This window comes from Haliaeetus leucocephalus, unplaced genomic scaffold (genome assembly GCF_000737465.1).
Source record: "Haliaeetus leucocephalus isolate CR32 unplaced genomic scaffold, Haliaeetus_leucocephalus-4.0 Scaffold202, whole genome shotgun sequence".
In the NCBI taxonomy this organism is placed as follows: Eukaryota; Metazoa; Chordata; class Aves; order Accipitriformes; family Accipitridae; genus Haliaeetus; species Haliaeetus leucocephalus.
Window position 1 is genome coordinate 609,773 of NW_010972638.1, and position 25,975 is coordinate 635,747.

Consider the following 25,975-nt stretch of genomic DNA (forward strand, 5'->3'; position numbering starts at 1 on the left):
CCTCCTGCCCCTCAGTTCCTCCATGTAAGTGATAACACACTCTCCCCAGCTCCAACCTGCACAGCCCTTAGACCTTGCTAACACCATGGCTTGCTATTACCATCTGGATGAAACTCACCAATACACAAAATCAGGAGAAGAAAATGAGACGCCCGTACTGTCATTGTGCCACCGGCCCTTGCTCACCTCATCCACCCATCTCCCTCTTCCAGCATATTTTTGGTTTTAGTTGCACTCTAAACCTTTTGGGACAGGGTCTAAAGATCCTGACATAGTCCATAGATGAGTGCCTGTTCCAGACCCTGTCCTGTTTCTCCTTAGAAAAAAATTCAGTTGTTACCTGCTCCATTGTCTGTCTGTGACAGCACATGGTTTTACGCTCAACCACCCACATGTTCAGCACACTGCATGCCCAGCCCAGCCGCTACATGGGCAGACAGAAAATCACCCCCTGACCCTCGTTTGCCAGCACAGAGGGTGGGAGAAACTCCCCTATCCCTGGAAGTGCCATAAAGAGACTGAGAAAGCAAGGCACCTCTGGAGGTCTCCAGTCCAACCTTCTACTCAGAGCAGAACCACTGTCAGCGTTAGAACAGGTTTCTCAAGACACGTGCAACTTTCAAAGTAGAAATCCCATTAAACATCCCCTCTTCAAGATCTTTAGTTACAAGCCACTAGAGCGGGCTGAGTCTTTCCTGCAGGTTCCTGTGCAGGCATGAATGCTCCATGGGGATGACCCTTCCTCTTTAGGAAGGGATTTCCCCCCAGTTTGCCTTACCTACAGATTTTGTCCGTGGAATTCCTTTGCGCAGTGAAACATGGGGCTTCTCAGCTCCTGCAAGGACCCCCGAGTGTGCTGCCATACCCTGGCGTTCAAAGAGTGACTGGAAGACAAAAAAAGGAAATTTCCATTCTGGACATCAGCGAGACTCAGCTGAAAGGACACAATGCTTCATCTCAGTCCACCTGATCCTTCTGACCGCAGGTGAAGCTGGGGCACTACCCCGTCAGCCTGCATGCCAGACCCTGTCCCTGCCGCCCCGTGCCTGCAGCCCGGACTGCCACAGCCCCAGGAGGGGACGCTTCCCTGGGGACAAGGACGGGCCCCCTCCCTACCTCCACCTTTGTCCATCTTCCATGATGCCCCATCCAGCATGTCTCCAAAACCTGTGCTACTGCTCTTTGAAGGGTTAATCCTCCCTCCCTCTCTCCCGCTTGCCTGCTCCCCCTGCCTACCTGCTCCCCCCACTGGCTCTCAGGGACTTTGTGCCCAGGGTAGGGTGGCACAGTGATGCCGACTCCAGCAGCAGCCTTCCTCCCGTGGGAAGGCTTCGCTCAGGCCAGTCTCTGCTCAGAAGCAGCCTGTCCCATTTTACCTCCTGCTCCAGAAGCTGCCTCCCACTGCCTGCAGCACTTTCACAATCCAGACAGCCTGGAGCTGGCAGCCCCACTCCTACTCCATCCATGCTTCCCCTCAGAGACAGCGTTTTTCTCTTCAAGTCCTCCTAATTTCCAGCTTCACATCCAGAAAATTGCAGCCAGACTAAGCTCTCCAGCTCAGCTTTCCACACTCCTTCAGATCTGCTCTTACGTTCTCCCCAGGGCAATCCCATACTGGTGAGCAAGGAAGCGCCAAACAGCCCGGGTCAGCTCCTCCACCACCTGCCCAGACTCCTGCTCTGTGTCTCCACCTCCCCCCAGATTCTCTCCTTCCACTCCCCTGGGGGAACCCACTCCCCAACGTGACTGTCATGCTGGCAGTTAGCATCTGTCACAGCACGATGTGCCCTTCCCTCTCCCACCACGAGCCCTCCTCTCTCACACTGATTTCTGCTGGCGTGATGCGCCGGCTTGTTGGTCGCTGCTTCACAGTGGCTGCCCTAGAATCTGCTTCGACAATGTCTGCTCTCAGCGCGGGCTCGGCTGCTGCCAAAATCTCATCCAGTTTCTCTGTAAATCCAAACATAAAAGCAATCTGGTTAGCAAGGGCCGCCGTACCGAGGCAGCTCCCCTACGACAGACCCATCCCCTGCAGTGCAGCTGAGCAGGGAGTGAACGTCCCCGTAGGGAGAGTGGTTCATAGGCCTGTTGAGCACAGAGCTGAGGAAGCGGCCGCTCAGTCGTCTCTTCCCCAGCCAGCGGCTAACGAAGGTTTTGGAGGTGTTTCTGGAGCTGCCCACCCGCCACGATGCACAACCAGGCACTGGCCTGGCTCAGCTGGGGGACCCACAGATGACAGCCCGGCGTGGCAGCACTGCACTGTGCCACTTTCCCACCCTGGCTGCACCCGGCGCGGCTGCACCACCTGGGCCCCCTGACCAGCCTGCCTGACCTCTGGGGTCTGACCTGCCAGCACCCCCGCTCCTAGCTGTGCCACGCTTTGAGGAAGCCTTGATCCTTACATTGAAAGAGCAAATTTTTGCCCAGATATATTTTTGATATTCAGAATGAGACTGAGTCCCCCCACTTGGGCAAAGGGGGGTGTAGGCAGCGGCTGTGACACGGCAGGTAAGGGGAACCCAGGTGCTGCAGGGACCACAAGCAACGTAGAAGTCCGCGGGTCTCAGTCTGGCTCCAGCACAACCAGTGTCACCCCAGTGTCTGTTCGGGACAAGCTGGGACGTGTCGTCCCCGAAGGACTCGTGGCCGAATGGCCCTGAGGGGAGTAACCTGTCCCCTGCGGACCCCCGTGGCGCAGGCTGGGGCTGTTGGTGCTCGCCCGGGCTGTGGTGCAGCAGCACCATCCACAGAGCTGTCACGGCCACGTCTGTGCTGCCACGGGCCTGACCCACACACCGGCTCTCAGGCTTGCCCTTGGCCCCGTCTCGTCGCGGCAGACCTGCCTGATGGGCTGGACTCGTGGTTGAAGGTGAGAGACCTGGGTCTGGCCTGCCCGAGGCGCTCAGGGGTGTGGGGCCAGGCAGGCCCCCAGCCCGTCAGCCGTGCGACCATGTCTGTCCTTTGACCATGTCTGTCCTTTGACCATGTCTGTCTTTCGGGGAGCGGCCGGCCCTCGCTGCTCTCCCAGCCTGCAGAGCAGCCCCGGTCTGCAGTGCTCGCACCGCTCGTGCCAGGAGGACGTGCGTACCCACTTGGACGCAGCACCAGCCCCGGCTGCCGCTGGGGTTTTCTGTCTGGGGCTGTAAAGTACCCCGAAACTCAGGACATCGGAAAGGGCAGCAGGCAGATGGAAGCCACCATCACCGCTGACCCCTCCTGAGCTCCCTCCGGGTGCAGCCAGAGCCGAGCTAACGAAGGCTGCTGGGCTGGTGCTCGGCCCGCGCAGGGTCCATGCACAACTGCCTGCCTCCTGCTCCTACAGCTCCCTGGGCCGGGCAGGGCTGAGTCTGTTGGCTCCATGTCGTGCATGGTGTCAGCTGGCCCTGGAGCGCGGCCTTCACGCTGGCATGGTGCTGTGCTGGAGCTGATGGGTCTGCCTTGGCATTCATCAAGACTGGATGCCTCTACTGCCACGGCACAACCAATGCAACTATCCCAGTAAATTGCCCAGGGAGAAGGGAGAACACGTGCAGCCTAAGGCTGACAACCTCTGCCTGCGTTCAGGTAAGGCTTGTAAACTTCTGGGCTCCTTCCAGCCTGGCTGCTGAACTTGGGACTGTGAAATGTCACTGCTGTGGTGTGGGAGCTGCTGATCCTCATGACCTGAGCGACCTGGAGTGCTGTGACCATCAGGCCTGTATTCCTACAAAACCCTGCCGGGGGCCAATATGACTCACGGACCAGCTTCAGTACCTCCACACACTACGGCCAGGGCAGCTGCGTGGCAGTTTGCAAGGCAGCATTCCTGAGCAATAGAGACTAAAAATGAGTCCCAAACATTTTAGCCCAGTCTGTGGAGGAGTGAGCCCTACGCAAACATTGACGCCAAGTAGTCTTTGCCAAGGGGACCTAGGTGCCCTCTGAGGCCAGCACCCTTGGTGGCAGGTATCCACCAAGGCCCTGGGACTAAGGACCTGCACCTGCTCCAAGGAAACAGCTCAGTCCAGCTCCTGAACTTCCTTGGCACAAGACCTCCAGTAGCCAACCATCCTTGTCTCTGGGGGACTTCATGGTTCCTCCTCCTCACTGCTGTGTGACTCTCATGCTGCGCTCACCGCAAGAGGCCCAGGGCAGTTCAGCTTGCTTGGAGGGGAGCTGGCTCATCCCTTACGGCCAAACACCACTGAGTGACTGCGTGGATCTCTAACAGCCAAGCCTCAGGAGGAGACAGGCCATGGGCTGATTCTAAAGACCATGTGCTGGAAACCTGCCTCATCAGTGGCTCTGGAAGCTGCTCTGGGCAGCCCTGTAGCGATGTTAGTTTGGGGACCCCAATGCTGTGAGAGGAGTAACAGCGATGCTCAGCCCTCTCCACCTGCCTCTCCTTCCAGCTTTATTCTACTTTCCCTCTCTTAATGCCATTAGAGCACACAGAGACACATCGCCACCAACTGCACTTTGTAACTGCCATCCCTTTGTGGGAGACAGACCCCCCAGGAATGGGTGCACCCTGATGGCTCTGGCTGTCCGAAGTGGCAAAAGCTTTCCACCATGCACTTCGAGATGGCCACCTTCAATGTCAGGACATCCCTGGTGACCTTCAGCTGATCATTCTGATCCATGGGACCTCTGCATTACCTCCATCTCTGGGTACTGGCAGATCTGCTCGGTACAGAGGAGGTCTGGGGAGGTCCCTCAGAGACCTCTGGCTCGTAAGCCCTGCTCAGCTTCTTCCCTATGCTATCACTGTTACGGTGGAAGAGTTGGTCCCTCACATTTCCTGTTCCTTGGGAAAGAGTTCTCTAGCTTCACACTACCAGGACAGAGAGTTTTGCTTCTGAAAGGCTAAGAACTGAGGTCAGGTCTCTAGGTTCCCTCCCCTGTACCTTGTACCTGTGTTGGAGAAATGCAGAGCTCTGTGCTGGCACAGGATGAGCCTTCTTGCTCCATTCAGGATTGTCCATTACTGGCTCTCAGCCCTGGCAAAAACCTCCTGTTTTTGTAGCGCCCCTCATGCAATGTCCACACAGACACTGTGTAGTGTAACTGTCATGTATGGAGCCCTGCTGCAATCAGTTTTACCCCAGCCAGCTTGGGCACCGATAACGTCACCTTTATGGGGGGTGGCCCTCTCCACCTGGAGCCAGGACACTTAATAGCCAAACTAGCTCTCCTCCAGCTAACTGGGGTATGCCCTTGGAGCTGCCACCAAACCCTGTTTGCAGCGCAGGTACATCCTCAGGTGCTCCCTCAGCACAGGACCACCGGGAGCAGCAGGACAGCCTGTGCAGAGGCAGAAGCAGAGGCAGCACCTGCATTGCTGGACATGGCAAAGAGCGTTTCATCTGACTGATGGCGTTGCCATTCCATCTGACTGAGTTCCAGAGGCCTGCCCCGGGGGCTGAAGGAAGCTGTACTTAGGACCCCACATGCGGGGACATTTCTGTGCAAGGCATTTTCACCATGGAGCAAACATAAAGCTAGTACAACACCTGGGGAAGTCAGCCCTGGAGATTCATGAGGCCCGCTGGCAAGCGGGCATTCCTGCCCATGCCCAACAGAAGCCCAACATGACCGCACCAATTTTGGCCTTTCTGCTGCCCCGCCAGAGCCATATGTGGTGGCTGCTCCCCATGGCAGCGGTGCCAGGCAGGAGGCTGACCCGCAGAGCTCTGGCTCCCTTTGGGCTAAGCCTTCCTGTGACAACTAGGGGACGGTGACCTGGGCCAGTCCCTTGGGGTGCACCGTGCGTGCCCATGTGGGGCGGACTGGGTGCTGGCTGGGTGGCTGATGGGGAAGGGAGGAGCCCCAGGATGTGCGGTTTCACTCACCCCCTTTTCTTCTCCGCATGGAGGCTTGGAATCAAGAAACAAAAGACAACATGAATGGCATGCACAGTTCCTGCTTTCATTCCCAGCTCCAGCCTCGCTGCCTGCCTGCTGTGCCTCTTCCCCGCACGCTCTCCTGCCTCCCAGCATGCTGGCAGGATCAGGCCCTGACAGTGGAGCGTATGCCTGCCTCGCCAGGGGCTCTTGGGACTAAGGCTCAGGCAGGGCAGAGGATGCAGCACATTGTGCATCCTTCTTGGTGCCACTGCCTCTCTGCAGGAAGGCCAGCGCCTGTCCTGGTCCCGTGGGTGGGCAGGGACCGACATGGACTGGGCTCTCTGCCAGCCCCACTGCTGGGACCAGCCCTCCGCTGAGCCCTCCTCCTCTTCACTCAGACCAGGGAGGCAGAAGGAATGTGGGATTTCAAAAGGCAGTAAGACCAGGAGGAGGTCTGGATGGCATTTAATGCCCGAGCCACAGAGAAACTCAATCCCTCCCTGCTCACTGAGGCGACACAGCAGCCTGCACATCTCCCAAAGCCAGTTTCCTCTGCATCCAGTAAATGCCAGGACTGCAGGAGTGCTTTGTTAGCAGCTTGCTAGAAATCTGCTTTTCCAAGGGTACTGGCACAACATGCAGCAAGACAATGTTAAGGTATGGCTATGGGCACATGGGATATTCTGCAAGCCACAGGACAGGGACAGGCTTCAAGGAAAAAAGGGGCAGGGACCATCTGACAAAGCTCACTTTAAGAAGCTGCAGGTAGAAATGTCCCTTTCACTAACACCACCATCCCCTCAGAAAAGGAGATCGGGCTCTAAACTTGCACACCACTGAGGCATGGGGATGCTGACCTGCACGAAAACTCCCCCTTTGCAGTAAAAGCTGGAGGATCAACCACCAGAAGACAAAGTGTGAGAGGAGGACTGGTCCCCCATTTTCCTTGTGCCGTGCTGCCTGGGGATGTGTGGTAGGACTGGCTACAGCATAGTCCCTGATCCACAGGACATGAATGAGGGACTAACCACTACAATTTCCTGGAAAACATGTGGACTAAGACCAGTTGCTGTCTACAAATCCCTTTTCTGGGAGACACAGGCAGTTGCCGTTCCTAGTCCCTCTCCAGGTAGAAGAGAGGTAGCGTCTAGATGCAAAATCCTCAGGGACACCTAGAGGACTCATCTTTAATATATTCTCCGGCAGAGCTATTTCTCTGCTTTTCGTGACTTCCCTTTCCACGAGCTTGCTACCCTCCCCCTTGAGCCCAGCAGCTCTGCTTGCCAAAATACATGCAAACGGGGCCCCCTTCCCTCACACCGCTGCCATTTTCTGCAGTGCAGGACATCCCATGGTGATGTCCCACACCCCATTTGGCACTTGCAAGGCCAAGTGCCGTGGCTGGGGTGCCCGTCCTTCTGCAAAGGCACCTGCAAGATGCGTGCCAGGCTTTGACTTGGGTGTGATGTTCACCAAAGACGGCCACATGCAGCTGGGGAACATATTGTCACAGAGGCAACATGCTGCCTGTGCGTGCAAGCAGACACCCATCACACCGGCTAGGAACTGCTTTCAGGACCAGCAACTGAGAGTAAAAATATGAACCCTGGAGTCTGTGCAGTATCTGTGCAAAGGGAAGAGCAAAAAGTGGAAGAAACGGGCTATTTTGAATCCTCTCCTAATGGCTACTAGTAAACACAGCACCTTCAGGTTTAGTAATAAAGGTCTGGAGAAGTGGGGAGCAGGCTAGGGTGAAAATCAAGGCAGTGGGCTTGGCATAAAATAAATCACAGTGGCCATCAAACAGCTGATGCAAACCCTTAAATGCTGAGGCTTGTCCTTTCAAACCTATGTTTGAGCATGAGCCTGAACCCTCCAGGTCTATTTCTTTCAAGAGAACCCTGGAGGGGTTGTAAAGCCTGGACATGCATGTAGGACAGGGAGCAGAGTGAGAAAAGTCATGGACCTTCCTTCAATGTCCTGAAAAAGAGGGGGTGGTAGGGTCCCTGCCGAGGTTCCTGCCTCTCAGGTGCGTCTCCTCCCAGGCAGGACAGGAGTCTGCCACGCACAGCCTCTGCGCCATGGCCAGCAAGCACACCTGTACACATCACCACATTTTTTGCACAGCAAAAACATAAATACAAATAGCAGAAGCATGAGCCAGGGCAGTAGGCAGTGCCGAGAGAGGCTCCCTCTCGCTCTGCCGATGCTCTCGGTGGGGGCTTGCAGCACATCCGACTCCTGCCCTGTGCCAGCCATGAACAGCCTGTCTCGGCAGAACCAACCTCGTGTGCACCAGATCTGCATGTTGGAGCATGGCTCCAGAAGGATGGGTCCCTCCGCATCTCCTGCTGCCTGGCAGGCCACGAGGGCCACGTGGCCGCTGTTCTGCTAGCCAGCTTCCCTGGCTGCACCGGCACTGCCACCGCCAGCGGAGCACCTTGCTCAGCCGCCCTGCGGCCTCTGCAGCGCACGGGGGACAATGCGCGGCAAAAACGGGCAAATCATTCTGTGTGGAGGGGACTGCTGTTCGGAGGGTGTGTGAACACTGGCACCCCTATGGCCCTCAGCTGGCAGGATGCTACTGGGGGGAGCCCAGCGCACTGGGAAGGTGTGGGCTCAGCAAGGTCACCAGAATAGCTGGGAAGACTGAGGGGCTTCGGCACAGGGTACCTGGAAGCAAGGATGGAGTGGGGGTGGAGAGGCTTTAACAGAATATAGGAACATGTAGATGCAAGCTGGGATACCAAAGCATCTGGAAATGTGGGTAGGCTCTGTAGTGACAGCAGAACTTGTGAGCATGTGTGCACAGGCATGTGTGCGTGTAAGGGGGGAGGGCAGCCCATGGGGATGCCAGCTAATCTGGCAGCATGTGGTATCTGCCTGGAGGTAGAGGAAGATAAAAACAAGGGGCTGTTCGGAGTGCAGGAGGAGCAGGGTGCCTGATGGACAGGGCACGGGGGCGGCAAGCCTCCCCGCAAGCACACAGAGGCACCCAGCGTCCTTCCCCCAGGCCGCCTCTCCAGGGAGGCGGCACTGAAGGGGTGGACCGGCTCTATGGGGGACTCCTGCACCCCTGCGGCAACGGCAGCGGGCTCTCAGCCACCCGCGCCCCACACACCGCTAAGCACGATGGAAACTTCAGCGCAGGAGGTGCGCGCATCGCCTCGCACTTGTGCTCATGCACCCCTCCAGAAAATGGACGTTGGGCGAGTGTGCTGCCTGCTCCGGCCACGGCCCCGCATGCTCCTCATGCACCCCTGCATGCATGCGCGAGCCCCTGCCGCCGCTTACCCAGCTCTTCCAGCTCGGCTGTCATGGACTTGGAACGCAGCGTCAGGGTGGTGCTGGGCGCTCTCTTGGGAGGTGGCGGAGCTGAAAGGAAGAGAGACGGCATTTTGCATTTCTTGTCCAGGAACTTACGAGGAGTGGCCAGATGCAGATGCCACTTCTTCTCCACAGCCTGGATCTCCTCGTACTCGCGGGATGAGGAGTCGCACTGCTGCAGGATCTTATTGAGGCTGCGCGTGGAAGCAAACTTCTTCATGGTCTCGGTAGCACAGTCCCGGGGCACGGGGCAGGCCCCGGCACGGAGGGGCTGGTGGCTCCCGCAGGCACGTGCACGCTGCCCAGGCTCCCACAGCCCTCAGCGGAGGAGAGTCCAAGTCATGTCCCCGGGCTGCGCCTGCCCCCCTGCAGCTACCGGAGATGCTATGGCTATGAAAGCCTCCCGCGAATTAAATCTGTCTCAGGCAGCTGGCTGCCTGCCTGTGGGACTCAGCAAACAGCTTTGATGGCTGCTTCCCCTCCGCACACACCATGGGTGGAGGGTAGGAGGGAGAAACAAGTCCAGCAGGCCTGATCTCAGTCTCTCATTCCCGCCTCGGCGCGGCGCATCCCCCAGCAAAACACAGCCCACCCACCCTCCTCTGCCGGCTCGGCCGTATCCAGGACGGGGTGAAGCTCCCGCCGGCCCTAATGAAGCGCTGGAGGCGGCCGGCTCCGTGCCGGGCAGCGGAGGCACATGGCCGGCGCGGGGCTGCGCGGTGCTGTGCCGGAGCGCGGGGCTGCCCCGAGGGGCTGCCTAGCCGGGCCGGCCCGCGGGGCTGCCCCGGAGGCACCGCATGCCATGAGCCCACCCGAGCGGGACCAGTTGAAGGCTCTTCCTCTTCACTTGGGGTGCCTCCTCCTCCTCACGCTCGCTCGCTGACAATGCTGGATTCAACGCTCAGGCATTGCCATGGCAACCGGAGCTTCAGGCTTTGCTGGCGCTGCCTGCATCAGAGACCCCAACAGGGGCGGATTCAGCCAGAAAACGCCAGTCCCACACAGGCCTCCATCACCCCCAGGAAGAGAGGAGCCCCAGCCGGGGGGGGGGACGGGGGTCTGGCCCTCCCCAGCTGTGCTGCGGCCAGGGTCCCGCAGAGGGGACTCGGCTCCAGTCCCCGCACCCCGCGCTGGAAGAGCGGCTGTCCAGCTCTGTGGGCTCAGGGCATGGGCAGCAGGCAGCGACGGGCAGCGACGGGCAGCGACGGGCAGCTGCTCACCGGCTGCAAGGCTGGAAGCACAGGGAGAAGCGGCGAGCGGCACCGGCGGTGGTACCAGCACTGATTCCCGAGCCTCAGCCTTTCCCACGACTCCTGCTTTTGTGCCGTGACAATATAATTGCAGCTCTTAGTGTCAGCGCGCAGAGCTGCCTCCCTCCCCCACGCCCTGTGTGCTGCGCTGGGAGCGCCCCGCTCCCGTCCCCCCACGCCAGGCTCCCAGCCGTGCTCCCCCGGAAAACGCTCCTGCCCCACAGCCTGCCTCCCCGCACATGGCCCAGAGCGGGGGCGGACAGGGACAGCCTGCCCCATGCTGCCGGCTGCTCCCAGATGTGCCCCTGCCTTCTGCAGCTGGTTGCCTGTGGGTGAGGTCCTATCCTCTACTGACAGCTGCTCCCAGATGTGCCCCTGCATTCTGCAGCTGGCTGCTCCCAGATGTGCCCCTGCATTCTGCAGCTGGCTGCCCCTGGATGAGGTCCTACCCTCCACAGCCAGCTGCTCCCAGATGTGCCCCCAGCCTCCCTAGCTGGCTCTCCTCAGATGTGTCCCTGCCCTCCACAGCTCCATGCCGTCACGTGTCCCCCTGTATACAGCTGGCTGCCTCCCATCCAGCTGCCCTCCAGATGTGCCCCCACCCTCCTCAGCTGGATGCCCCCCTCCCCTGAGGGATGCTCTGCCCCGCTGGCCATGAGCAGATCAGCCCACCGCCAAACTTCCCCTTTGGCCCCACCTCTGGCGAGGGTCTCGGCTCTGCCCTCGGGGCCTGGGGACGATGGGGCGAAGGTCCAGAGCCTTCTGGGGGGCCCCACAGCTGCCTGCCCTCCCTTGAGCGAGAGCAAGTCCAACACATGGCCAGCAGCCCCAGGACCAGCCGTGCCCCCAGGAGCTCCCAGCCCGTGGGGCAGCTCCCAGCCATGGCAAGCCCCCGAGAGAGGACAGGCTCCACCCTGGCACCCCCCACCGCCACAGGGCCTGTCCTCCACCCTGGCACCCCCTGCGCTCCTGTGGGCACCATCGTCTGGCCCGACAGCCTCCACAACCCCACTGGGACAGTTCTGCACCCTGACAGCCCCACGCTTATCAGGGGCAGCTCTCCATCACAACCCCCCTCACACAGCGGGGCCGGTTCTCTACCACGACCCTCCCCTGCATGCTGAAGCAGGGGCAGTTCTCCACCAGGACCCCCATGGGCTTCTGCAGGCCTGCTCACATTTAGGCAACACAACCCCCTGTTTGGAGAACCACGAGACTCCACACCTACCCTTCTTCCGAACAACTTCTTCCGATTCTGGCTTGCGGCTGACGGAAACAACCTTCATCACCAGGTGGTTCCCCCCTTGCCGGATCAAGGAGACCACCTGCTTGTGTCCCACCTTCACCACGTTGACACCATTCACCTAGGACACAAACAGGAAAAGAGCAGTGTAAAGGCTGGCTGTCACAAAGAGAGCGGGCAGAAGGCAAGACCAACAGATGTCAAGCCACAAAACCAGATGATTTTGCAACTCTACATCTGTGTATACAGCCTAGCACGTCTTCGTATTTAAGCTGTCCCTGTGGGATGTCACCTATCAGTGACCTCAAGCTTCTGGAGAAGCTGAGGAACCTGCAACAGGCCAGTGCAAACCAGTGCACACCAGGGCTGCAGCCTGGACCTCCCCCTTCCTACTGGGCCATCAAGGTGAATCACTAAAAATTGGGCATTTCCTAGTTCTGCCAGCTATTTGGCAGCCACAGAGGAGGCTCCTGGGTCTGGAGGTCTCCAGCTGTGCCGCAGGTCTGCAAGAGGCTCTAGAAGAGCACAGGCACCCGTGCAGAGCTGCGTGCACAGGGATTGTCCCCAAGAGCTCAGCTGCCCTGTCCCCACCAGCAGCAACCCGTGTTGTACCGAGACACTTATCTGCTCCCCTAGCTATAGACAAGCTCATCGACTCCTTCCAGGGGTCTACAGGACACATGCTGAAGCTTGTTCCTGTTGTCATTTTTAGCGCTAGCATAACCTATTAGTTTCTTGGACAACAAGCACTGGGCTCTGATGGCAGGCTAGGCAATCTCTAAGACACCAAACCAAGAAATAAACTGGAAAATACAACCTCAGTACTTGAGTATCTACCAAGTAGCAATGAACACAAGGTTCTCCACAGGGCATTAACAGATGGACCCTCACTTTGGGTAACTGAGGTTTAGGTGTAGTGGAGATGAGGATGCCACAGTTCAGATGCTTCAGCACTGGAAAAACTGGTTCCAACTTTTGTGGCTTAGTTATCTACTTCGTAAAAGAACCAGATGTGTTTGCACACTTTGGCAGTTGCTTTTGAAATGTGCTGGGTAGTCCAGGACTGCTGCTACTCTAGGCATAAGATAACAACTGATGGCAAATAAGAGACAAGTGATTATCTATGGGCAATAAATATAGAAGCACTTATGTTAATATTTACATTAATATTTATGTTTCCAGAAGTGGAGCACTCAAAAGACAGGTAATAACAGGGTATAGATTGTCCATGCAACGTCAATTTTGTCACCCTAAGTTCAAGACCAGAAGCGTTATAGCTAAACTGTTGCATGCCACCGGCTTCAGGTCTCAAAGACACCAGGACATGGAGAATTCATGTTTAGTAATTCCCATCACTTTTAAAAAACCCCAACCTGTTCCTATATTATATCAAGAAATCAGTTTTCAGCCCCAGGCTCTTGTGCTACCCTTCCTCACGCACAGTCCCACCTCCCTCAATACCAGCATCATCCCTGCGCCACAGCGTGTGGGATCACAAGTACAACAGACTGAAATGCAGAATTATCCTGGATGCTGGAAACTTCGGCATTTCAAGAATGTTTGGGTTTTATGTGTTTCAACTCCAGCTGGAGATGTTTAGTCTTTAGGGTAGACTGAACTGTTGTTTAAATAATTAAAAGTATGTAGGTTATAACATTTGCAATACATGAGCCGTAGTGCTGCTTTCTGTGAAAAACTGTAAAAATACAAAAATGAAAAAAGGGGTTGAACTAAATTCTGAAATGGAACATCAACATTCCTAAGATGCAAAGCTTTTGAAATAATAATTTTATTTCAAATATTCAGTTAGTTGATTCAATTTTGATTCTAATTGACTCAATAATTAGTCAATTTGCAGGAAAACACACATTTTCCTCAGAAAATGTGATTTCTATGAAACTACTAGCCTATTCTAGGTAAATCACCTCTTAATCTGTTTTTTGGATGAACAGGATGGAATGGATTGAATCCTGGAGCATGGTTAGCTTCTACTTTCTCCCGATCCTTACCCACTTCAGCAGTTTTTCTTTGTGAGCCCTTTAGTTTTCCAAAGCACCTTCACACAGCAGAGCCCATGGCTGTGTGGCGTATCCCCAGTGCCACAGCCTGCGGGTCGCCTGCATACCTAGTATTTATTAGCCTTGATTTCAGGGTCATGTCTAGAACATGTATGACATCACTGAGCAGCATCAGGTCTTAAGTCCTGGAGAGACCCTCTAGAAACGCCAGCCAGTGACCGTTCCTCAGTGACAAGTACTTGCCAAGACCTGTCATCTGGCAAATTTGTGAACCACTTCCCAGGCGCTCTGCTGGTTTTGTACACAGCAGGTTTTGTAATGGAGATGTTATACAGGGGTAAACAAAATCTATTACATCTAAACCGTTACCTTTGTCAAACAAATCTGACACCCCAAAGAATGAAATGAAATTTGTTCTATGAGGTTTTCTGCTGGTAATTATATTCTACTCTTTAACTCTTTATCAACTGCCTTCTGTTTATTTTTTGCCAGCAACTGATATCAGATTCACAGGTTTATAATTAACTGGATCATCTCTTTGCCCCTTCCAAACACCAGCGCTCTGCCAGTCTCCTGGCATTGCCCCAGCATCATACAATTACAAAATGCAAATACTGAAAAATTACCACCTGGAAGATGCTTACAGCTTCAGTTACTAATGGCTTGGAAAGCATTTCATCATCTGCATGTGATACATGCACATCACCCTGCTCCCTTCCAAATAAAGAACAGAAATACTGACAGAACATGCCTGTGCTTTCTGTTTCATTTTTAATCATCCAAACTTGTCCACCCAAATGGGCAGCAGTTCAGCTTTTATAGGTTACTCAAATGCAGAGAAGCAGGAGTGGGAGATTTTGACCCTGAGGGCTGGAAAGGTGAGACCTTCTCCCTCTGCTCCATTCCGGTGCAGCACTGGTGGCACAAGCCAGCGTATGTGGTCTCTGGGACAGAGAGCACCGACTGCTCTGGCACCCACCGCCTGGCAGAAGCATGACCCGAGCACTGTACCCTGTTGGTGTTCTGGCAGACTGTTGGTGTTTTTGCTGACAGTCAAGTGACAGATGGAAAATGTTGATTTTCAATTGTTTATACCTTGGTGAGGTCAGGGATGAGGAAAAGCTACCAACGTGGCCAGACAGCTTTTTGCCCAATGCGTTTCAAATGTGCCCGCTGATGGACAACTCCTACAAAAGCTGTAAGACACCCACTTAGCCAGTATCATGCAACTTCAGCCGTCGCTGGGCACTGCTTGACTGTCCAGAGCACAACAAAGCAGCCACAGGGAGAGCAGCACCAGCTTTACAAAGCGTGCTAAGGGCCAGCCATGAAAGACAAGAAGAACAGGACACTGGTCAGTAAGTGCAGAGAGTCTCAATGCCACGCTTGCCCGGGACTGCTGACTTGACCCTGTGACTCTCTGAAACACCCTTGGCCAGAAGGATGTCAACCCAAAGCCACAACCAAACCAGCCAGAAATGTGCCAGAGCTGGGCTGGGTTACAAAATCTGCAAAGGAAAGCTTGGTCGCTGGAGTATAAATGTGAATAATTTGGCCTAGGGGAAAAAATAACATCTCTGCTGCTGTTTAAAACAGAGGGAACAGTGCAGTAAGGGTCTTGCAGTGACAACCACAAAGCACTGGTCCCATGTTGCCAGGCCTTTTCTGTGAAAGATGGGAGTAAAACCAAGCAGGTGCTCAAAACCCCAGAAACTGCAGCTCAACCTGACCAGCAGGAATGGCATCTTGCAGAAAGCAGGTAAGAAAAGCAGTGGGGAGGCTAAAATAACATGGGAGTTCAAGAATGAATGTTGTACAGTAAAGCTGACCACAGGGGAGACTGGTCAGACAGTTGCTTCTGCTATGCAAGAATGTCTGGGAAAAAAACAAATTTCTGAAAAATACAAAAACCTGATTCATCGCCAGTTCCTGGTGATACCCAAGAAAATGAACTACAGGACTCTGCAAGTGCAAACAACTTTGGCTAAACACTTACCTGAGCAAAGTTTCTCTAACAGTTGCTCTGGAAAAATTCAAAATGTGAAGAGAATAACATATCTGATAAACAGGTTAGCTCACTGAGAAGACGGCGTGAAGATTTTCAGTTCTTTTTCAGCTTCAAAGCTGCACTGAGTCAATACGGCATGATAAACCACCTGTACTGAGATCACAGAGCCTGGCACTGAGGCTGGGTTTATAACCTATAGGGAGGTGAGCTCTCATCAACAGTGAGAAAACCGGTGGTTCAAGACACTGTTCCACAGCGGGAAGGGAGACCCGACATTAGCACCTGCAGCCCACCGACAGGCTGCCAGATGAAGCCCCAACAGACCCCAGGGGTCAGCTGCCCGAGAGGGAACCGGGGCTGCCGTTTGCTGATGATGCTGATCTGCTGAACTGGGAGAGGATCTCAGCCAAGCCGTCCCCCACCGTCAGCAGGAATGAAATGTCAGAACTACGCTCTCAGGAGCACAATACCATCTCCCACAGGAGGAAGAAAAGCACTTAGACATAAAAAGAGGAGGCAGCAAAATGAACAAAGCAAACTGTTTCATCTCTCTGAGCAGACCCAGGCACTGAGGATCCCTGTCATGCAGACAGCCTGGGGCTGTCTGACGATGTTAGAGCAACACAGGGGAATTGCCTGAGACGCACACTCAGAAATCAGGTTTTGGTCCCAGTCTATGAAGTGCAGAGATGAATCTTCAAGAAGACCGGCAGCTGGGAGTCCTGCCCATTGAATTAAACACTCCAAATGACTGCTGGCCTTCAAATGGGGAGGTGTTGGAATGAGAAAGATCAGACAGGCAGTGGTGGAAGTGTGACTGGTTTTGATCCAGCAATAAAGGAAAATTCCTGTTTCTTGGGCACAACTGCCTGATAAGGATGCCCTGCTCTTGGAGATGTGCTTTTGGCCTGGAAGAAGACAACAGATCGAGAGTCAGCTCATGCAGAAAGTGTCTACAAAATGTAAAAGAACATACACAGAAACATGAATACACTATGTCAAAGTCTGGGCATTATAAACTGCTGCAACTATCTTCTGAGTAGCCAAATGATTCATCAATGCTGATGAACTCCAGAACTCCCAAACTGAGTGAGAGGGCAAAAAGTGGCAGATGGGTCATCATGTAGATACATGCAAAGCAATGCTTCTAGGGAAGAGCCATCTGAATATGCTACACGATGCTGAACATGGACCTGGTGGATACAGCTCCAGAAAACTCTTGGAGCTGATACTGACAGCTCTCAAAAATCATGGGCTCTGTGCACAACAGCCGCCAAAAAAGCCAACAAAATATATCAGGGAAGAGGTGGAAAGCAAGGTGGGCAATGCCATTTGGGGCTGTGCTGATCCTGCACGTGCACGCCTTCAGTGCTATGTGCAGGTCTGGTTCAGTGTCTCAAGGAGGAAGCGGTGGAACTAGAGTAGGGCCAGGGAAGGGCAACTAAAATGGTCAAGGGGATGGAGCAACTGCTCTACAAAGACAGACTGAGAAGGCTGGGACTCTCCAGTTTAGGGAGGAGAAAGCTCAGGGAGGCACATGGCCAGGGCTTACAAAACTCCCCAAGGCAGTGGATACAGTGAAGGCAGAGCTGCTGTTCACCAAGTCTCTCTCAATGAGACTAGTGCCAGATCAGATAAAACCGGACAAAAGCAAGACTTCTTTATGCAACGGGCAATGGTTGTCTGGAGCTGGCTGCCATGGGAAGCCGTGGAGGGCGACAGTCCTGGCAGATTCAGAGAGAGAGTAGAGAAATTCCCAGAAAGCAGGTCCATGCACAGATTGTAACGGGACCGAGCAGGGTCATTCCTGCTAATGTCCCCAGTATGATGACATCGGACGCTGGAACGCACAAGGGGAATGGACTACCCAAAATGGCCAGGCACATGCGATCTCCTTAATTAATAGCATTTTATAATGCCACTGTCAAGGACAGGGAAATGGGCTAATGGACCATCAGTCTGGCCCAGTGGGACTTTTCATACATTCAGTCTGATCCCTCCCAGCAAGTCAATAAAGATATGAAGCTTTAGTAGGCTGCCACAGGAGATAAAGTCCCTACTCTCCTGATCTTCTCAGTAGCTTTTCTATGCTCCTGTTCCAGCCTGAACTCATCTTTCTTGAACACAGATTTCTAGGGTGGTGGATATTACTACAGATGAGCTCTAATATGACTTGAGTAACAGCACTAACACTTTGCCCCTTGTGACTGACCAATGAACCCCTACAGCAGAAGAAAGCTTTGAAAAGATAGGCAAGGGCTATGTGCCCTTGAAGCTGAGGGAAAAATGTAGGCAGTGATTGACCAGAGCTGTTGCGACGAAAGCTGAACCAATCTCAACACCAAGGGGATGGGAGGGCAGCCTTTGTTTTAGATCAGCTGGCTACAGCAGCTCAGTGGATCATCCAGCTGTGTCAGGTGAGTGGATCAGCTGGCTGTACCAGTTGAGTGGGTCAACCAGCTCTGTAACTTCATCCTTAAATTAATGAGAAGAGCACGAAAGTCCTCCTGAGTTAGCAAGACCAAAATGGGGGAGAAGGACTGTATAACTGGATTAGCCCAACAGACAATATAAAAACTGAAAAACAAACAGAGAGAACTCAGAGACAGCAATGTGCTTGAGCTGGTGTCAACCCACTTATGCCTTCAAGGTGAAGGGGGACAGCCAGTGTCATGATGGTGAGCAGATATAGAGACTGGTAACAAGAATCACTTCTGTATGGTGATCCAGCTGTATTTTGCTCCTGCTATATTCTGCTAAGTGTAATTTATATTTGCATTTAAGTACATTGCTGTACCACTCTGCTGAATCAAAATCCTGTGTAATGTCAAATAACTTCAAATACGTGAATTTGGTATGAACCACTGAACCCGCCATGTGTGGAATATCCAAAAGCAGCTGGTCAGAGTACTGGACTGTGACCCGGTTCAGCACATCTGGCTATTCTAAAGCATGAGAAAACTTCCTCCTGAAGGAGATACCACCTATGTGGAGACCAATGGTACATTTGTGCAGTCCCTAGCATAGTGCCAGCAGTGCTGGGACAAACAAAATGTTCCCAGTTGAAGTCAGACTGTGGGAAAAAGAGTACAGAAAACTCTGTCCCCGTGCAAGGAAGGGATCCTTTAACGGCGACCGGTATCCAAAGCTATAACAATGCAGTGTTTGATTGTTGAAGGAGGATAAAGGTATTAATTATCCCTGCAGCTTCAGCAAGCATGCTGTGGTCCATTCTGGATACTTCATTACCCAGATGATGTTAACCAGTGAGAAGCAGCTTTGAGAAATGCACAGTATTACCAGAAAATTAGAAGGGCTGAGTTCTGAGGAAAGACTGAAAGAACCACACATTATGTGGTATCTGTCTGTACCTTCATTATGCAGTATCTGTCTGTACATAAGAAGCCTGACCTGACAATGAATCACCTGAATCACGCATGTTCCCAGGAATAAGAAGTTACTTAGAGGAACATAAGCTCTGAGGCGTGAATTAAGTTTATTCTGCTCCAGAGCTCTGTTATGGCCATCCACCATGAGACCAATGGCTCCATCAACCAGGATATGCACAGACCACTAGGCAAAACTCAGGGGGTTTTGGGGGTAAATCTTCACCAACAGGAACAAACCCAAATATCACTCCAGAGAGTGACTCCAGCAGAGCTCTCTGGATTTCCAATGGCCAACTTCACCCCTTCAGCATCTCAAAGCACTCGAACTGGAGAAAGGCTGCAAGATTATCCAGATCCTAAGATGCTCCTTCTGAGAACTTGAGCTGTAAACTGCCTTTTCCACCTCTCCCAGGCAATCTCATTCTCTGGGCATAGGACATACTCATGCAGAAATATTTTGAAATGGGATTTCACTAAAATCCATGACTGTGGCTATCCAGGGGATCTTCTGTACATGCACTGAGATCTGCAGTGAGCTATCTCCCCCCAAGCTGGGTGATGGAATTAAATATCCACACACCAGGGCTATTGCGCTCATCAGCCCTCCTTCAATATGCTGAGCAAGATGGACTCCTTAAGCCTCAAACCTTTTTTCAGCTCGTGAATCATTCTGAGGGCCTTTTAGAATTCTGCTCAGTAACGTCCGATTCATCCTGTGGTGTGAATGTCTGACTTGCACAAAGTGATGATGTTTTAGTGATCTGCCAAAGCTGCAACCAGAATAGGCAAGTTCACATAACTCTGGAAGTTTGTCCTTTACATATACAAAATCTCTCTGCCACATCCTACGCAATCAACTAACGATAACACAATTATCTTGGAGAAACCCATGTCCTTTGCTGAATTACATTTTTCCAGGGTAATTTCATATCCTGTAACCTACATTCTTTGCTTGCAGACACGTCACCTTGCACAGTCTGCTGGAACATGGCTGCTTCAGCAGGAAAGCCAGATCACTCTGCAGCAGTTACTTTATCGTTAGCTATTCCCCCACTGTTTGCGATACCTGCAATCCTTACAAACATGGGTTTTTGTCACTATTTTGAAACACTGATAGAGGTGTTGAGCTGTGGGGATCAAAAAATGTAAAGAGACCTTGCTGGTGACGGTCCCCCCCACTGGTACCTTCCTCTTAGCCGATGCTTTCTGAAATGTACCCCTGCACGTCTTTGCAATGCTTATAAGCCACATTCGTTCAGTTAATTCCATTTATTGTAAGTTTATTTATACACAAGTCACATGGTTATTAAGGAAGTCAAAACATACTATGTAAACACAGGCCTCACCTTAACCAGTCCTATGATGCTGTTGAGAAAAGACAGCAGGTTTGTTTCCACCTTCCATGGAACCACACTGTATGATATTAATTGTATTTTCATTCTCTAATTCTTTGTTGATTGTGCTCCAAATTAATAGCTTCATTATTTTATGCAGCATTGACGCTGAGCTAAGCAAGCTATAGTTTCCTGAATCACCTATTTTATACCCTCAGAATATTAGAATAGCAACAGCCCTCTACCAACTCTTCAAAATTTCATAGATTAGCAAGATTTTGAGGTATTAACATCAGTGGTTCAGACAACTCCTCAGCTAGGCTCTTTTAGACACTTGGGTATATGTTATTCAAGCCTGTTAATTTGAGTATGTTTATTTTTAGCAAATACTATCTCACTTTCTCCTTGGTTACAGCTGGGAAACTTTCTGTTCCAAGCACATCATATGGATAGATACATCCTCCTGATTTGTTCCAAACTCAGAGCAGAACATTTCTGCCTTTTTTTTTTTTGCACCAGAATATACAATTTTATCATTTACATATAGAAATGGATCTCTACCAGACTTTTTTTTCTTCTAATGCTCTAAAATTTCTTATTATCTTTACATATTGGCCTTTGATATTTCCTTTGGCTCCCCTTATCAACCTCCTACACACTTTAGCTCGAATTAACCGCACTTCCTTCTCCTTTACTTCCTAACCTTTCCAGTAAGAAGGGGATACATGTGTCTGTAAGTAATACTTAACTGCTCCTTCATTATCTCACTGAAGTGGGTGATGTCTTGCCCAGCAGATTTTTTCCCCCTGATTTTTGGACTGCATTTAGCAGCGTGTCCTCAAATAACCCTTAGATTTTGTTAATTATGTAAAATTTATGTTCCCAAATACCAAAACCTCTGAGGTTCAGAAAAATGGCACTCTTTCCTCCCCAGGAGACACTCATGGGTTGCTGACATGCTCTGCACATGATAAGCACGGCCAGAGCCCGACCATCAGAACTGCTGCTACACCTGCACATTTTTATTGGAGCCATCGATTCCTTTTTTTTTAATCTGTCAAATGAAATTAATACTCGATTACATTATCTCACAGTAACAGTATTTCACTAGAGGCTGACAGACATTCAGGAAGTGTTCCCCTGTTGAACTAACCTCTGCTGTAGCAGGTTTTCTCCCTGCCCACAAGGAAAGGTGACTGGTGGGGTCTCTGCAGCACCAATGCAGACACCGCCCCAGAAGCCTTCTCACCACCCCATACACCCCACTGTTCTGGCAGTGAGATCCCAGGTCGACTGTTAATCTCAATTTTCTTTTCTTTTCTTTTAACAACGCTTTTGTACGACTTATAATTGTGGTGGGTTGACCCTGGCTGGACACCAGGTGCCCACCAAAGCTGCTCTGATAGAGCAGCTCCCCTGCTCAGCTGGACAGGGGAGAGAAAATGTGATGAAAGGCTCATGGGTCAAGATAAGGACAGGGAGGGATCACTCAGCAATTACTGTCACGGGCAAGACAGACTTGACTTGGGGAAATTAGTTTAATTTTATACCAATCAAATCAGAGAAGGGTAATGAGAAATAAACCCAAAACTTAGAACACCTTCCCCTCATCCCTCCCTCCTTCCTGGCTCAACTTCACTCCCAAATTCTCTCCACCTCCTCCCCTCCAGCGGCGCACGGAGATGGGGAATGGGGGTTGGGGTCAGTCTATCACATGTTGTCTCTGCCACTCCTTCCTCCTCAGGGGCAGGACTCCTCACTTGTCCCCTGCTCCAGTGTGGGGTCCCTCCCACGACAGACAGTTCTCCATGAACTTCTTGGGCATGGGTCCCTTCCATGGGCTGCAGTCCTTCAGGCACAGACTGCTCCAGCGTGGGTCTCCCATAGGGTCACAAGTCCTGCCAGCAAACCTGCTCCAGTGTGGGCTCCTCTCTCCACAGGGCCACAGGTCCTGCCAGGAGCCTGCTCCAGTGCAGGCTTCCCATGGGGTCACAGCCTCCTTTGGGCACCCACCTGCTCTGGCATGGGGTCCTCCCCAGGCTGCAGGTGGAGATCTGCTCCACCATGGACCTCCCTGGGCTGCAGGGGGACAGCCTGCCTCACCGTGGTCTTCCCCACAGGCTGCAGGGGAATGTCTGCTCCAGCGCCTGGAGCATCTCCTCCCCTCCTTCTGCACTGACCTGGGGGTCTGCAGGGCTGTTTCTCTTACATGTTCTCACTCCTCTGTCTGGCTGCAGTTGCTGTCCTGCAGCAACTTTTTCCCCTTCTTAAATCTGTTCTCCCAGAGGTGCTACCACTGTCGCTGATGGGCTTGGCCTTGGTCAGCAGCAGGTCTGACTTGGAGCTGGCCGGCACTGCTTCTAGCAGCTTCTCTCAGAAGTCACCCCTGTACCCCTACCACTATCAAAACCTTACCATGGAAGTCCAATACAATAATACAGACCTAAATAATGAAAATATCCACAAATCCATATTTGTATCTAATGTCCGTAAGTCCTGTGTATATACGCACACATGCTCAATGTATGTATAAAATGGAAGTGTACGTACAAAGGCTGTTGTCTACACCACTAGTTACAGGCTCCTCAAGGAAAAAAATCAAGGATCTAAAACCTGCCAGGCTCAGAGGAATACACAAGGCTAGATGCTACAGACTGTGCTCTTGAATCCTGGTCAGACAAGGCAGGATTTTCAAAATCCCATGCCCCGATAGGTCTAATCTAGTCCTAAACTGTGCCACTTTCACAGCCTGGCGCTGTCCCACTGACTCCAGCGAGCCAGGTGAGCACTAATTGTATAACGGTGTAATTGTCTGCATGTATTTTGTTCTGGAGCTGGGCACAGAGAGGTAGTCACCCGGGTACCCTCTGCAGCAGCTACCAGATTCAAATTCCACTTCATTCAAAGGTATCTCAATAAAGCCCATTGCTGAGCTCTGCATGACTGCCTAAATCTTTGCAGTTTGAAACCTTCCCTCAGGAAACATCACATCTTTGTGCTACTGCATTTCATCTGGCTACACGACATTGTAACAGTCACATCCACTTCCCCTGCCTTTCCAAGATTACCTACCAGTAAGCAGTGCATCTTCAAGATGCATTGTCCACAAGCACTTTCAAACTCTGGTCAAGTAGCCATCCCAGGACTCAAGCATAGACACTCTTTGCCTTAGCAGTATCTGTAGGATTTGTTGACTCAGGCTGTCTGAATGTGGTATGAACGGGTAAAGCCCACCTACTCCTATAGTTCTGCCAAACCTTTCAGTTCTGAGTGAAAGAGCCCAGAAGACGTTATGACTGTGTGCTGGATGCCGAATTCCTAGGAATGTGCAGTCCTGAGCAGTTACCTTCCTTTCTCCTTCAATTCACTTACCTATATGTGTCCTCACTTAACGGTTCATGCCATGCAGCAACACCAAAGTGAAGAAGTGACAATAGGAGACTGAGTTCCTAGCCAGGGAGGTGACAGCAGTGCTCTCCCCAACCCTGTGTCTCACCTGAAGGTTGCAGCACTGGCAATGACGTTAAGCGTGGTACACACTGAACTCAAGAATGGACACACTTCCCAAAGGCAGCCTGGAGGACATCTGAGCCCTTCTGAAATATGCCTGGAGAGATGCTGGCAGCCCTGCCTCAGCTACCGAAGTCTTGCCCTGCGCAGCTCTCCAGTAAGACAGTTTCTGCACCCGGATACTGCCTTCTCAAGACACCTCTGCTGCAGTACACGAGAGATGCAGGGGTCTTCCTAAAAGATTTTGTCAAATGGATAAAGAACAAAAAAATGCATTTAACATGGAGAGAGAGCTCTGCCTTGGAAGAACAAAACTCAGGAAAGAAAACAGACAAGTTGCAATTCAGAGGCCACCTTGGCTAAAAACCTTCAGTGGTTCTGCTAGGTGACCTTGTGCTGGAAAAGAGTGAGGAACCATATTTAGGGCTTCTCCTCTTTACCCTAGCCCATGTCATTGTCAAGGGGAAGGCTGCCACCAGACGTGGGACAAAGACACCATGTGCCAGCCAGAACTACTGTCCTGGAAGGTTTGCTGCCTGCCTCAGGGCCTGGATTGGCAGTGTTGTGGAAAGATTTTGGGACTCCTCTACCCTTCTGATTACTACCCCTTGTTGCTCATCCAGGTGGGTAACAGTGATTGACTATGAAAAACCTTGAGCAGCTCAAAGGTGACTGCAGGGCTTTGAGGTTAAGGGCAATGGAGACAAAGCGAGAACATGTTCCAGCTATGTTCTCAACAGTCTGTCCCCAAAAACCCTTCTGGCTGAAAGAAAGAGCCACTGTGGAGTACACACATCTGCCAGATTGATGCCTGGCCATGCAGCTGATGCTGCCAGCTATAACTCAGCTTCCTTGATCCTGGTGCCTCACTGGAGGATGGTGGAAGAGAAAGACCCTGTGTAACTACGAGAGGGAGGAACACTTTGCGACCATGCTTGCTGATGTGGAGAGAAGGGTTTTAAACTAAGTTGATCAGAGAATGGGGACCTAAGCCCAGAGATAAGAGAGGAAGGTATGGAGGAGGTATGCCAGTAAAGGTCCACAGGGGGACATACATTTTTTTGTCCTGAGGATGGTGTATTTGGAGACTTTCCTCAGGTTCACAGAGCATGGACAGCAAACACGAAGAACTGCATGTCCTGCTGCGGTCACAGGGCTATGTTGTGGTCAGACTCAAAGATTTGGGACAGCATGCATTGATCTGGACGTGGCCACAGCTGCCTACAGGCTGTTCAGGAAGGACAGGCAGGGAAGGGAGGTGTCTTCACGTGACAGAGCTCCCGACCGCACAGAGCTGCAGTGTGGGCACACAGACATGCCTTCTGAGAGTCTCTGGATCTAGGCCAGGAACAGGGGAGACACTGGGTCTGTTACCACTGCCCCAGAGGAGGTGGTGGGTGAGGCTGCCCATAAACAACTAGTGGAAGTCTTGCAAGCCCTCATCCTCTCCAGGATTTCGACTGTCCAGATATCTGCTGGAAGGCCAAGGAATCCAGGAGGCTCCAGACCGCTGGTGACAATTTCCTAACACAAACACTGGCTGCTAGAGGTGACGTTCTGCTTCACTTGCTACTCACCAACAGGGAAAAACTGGTGCTGAATGTGGTCACAGGGCAGCCTGGGCTGCAGCAACTGCAAGATGGCTGCATTGTGCATCTGGAGGAAGGCTTGAAAGGTGAGTAGTAGAGCTAGGATCCTGAGGTTCAGGACAGACTTCAGCTTCCTGAGAAGCAGCCCAAAGGGAAGGGGGTGCTGGTTTTCAAAGAAAATTTTTTGAGATCTCAGAAACAACCCACCCACCCTGTCATTTCGGAAGACTGGGTATTTTTGCAGAAGGCTTGCTTGATAAGGTATCAGGCTGCTTAATGAACGAAAATACAAAGAGCATATACAAGAAGGAGAAACAGGCACCAAAACAATAAAAACAACGCGCAAGCACTAGGACAATATCAGGAAGGCCAAAGTCCAGCTGGAGCAAAGACTATCAAAAGAAATTAAGCAGAACAAGGATTTCTTGTAGTGGTATGCTGGCACCCAAAGGAAGTTCAGGGAAAATGCGAGTCTGCTGATG

General features: G+C 52.3%; 1 protein-coding gene across 1 annotated transcript in view; it reads right to left on the reverse strand.

Moving 5' to 3' along the window:
- Positions 1-25,975, reverse strand: part of SHANK3 (SH3 and multiple ankyrin repeat domains 3) — a 198,959-nt gene that overhangs the window by 35,274 nt on the left and 137,710 nt on the right. The window contains exons 6-10 of the mRNA XM_010566063.1: positions 11,631-11,766; positions 9,120-9,200; positions 5,832-5,855; positions 1,823-1,950; positions 779-884 (exon numbers count right to left, since the gene is read on the reverse strand). Coding sequence (XP_010564365.1) covers positions 779-884; positions 1,823-1,950; positions 5,832-5,855; positions 9,120-9,200; positions 11,631-11,766 — 475 coding nt within the window. The remainder of the gene's footprint in view (positions 1-778; positions 885-1,822; positions 1,951-5,831; positions 5,856-9,119; positions 9,201-11,630; positions 11,767-25,975) is intronic.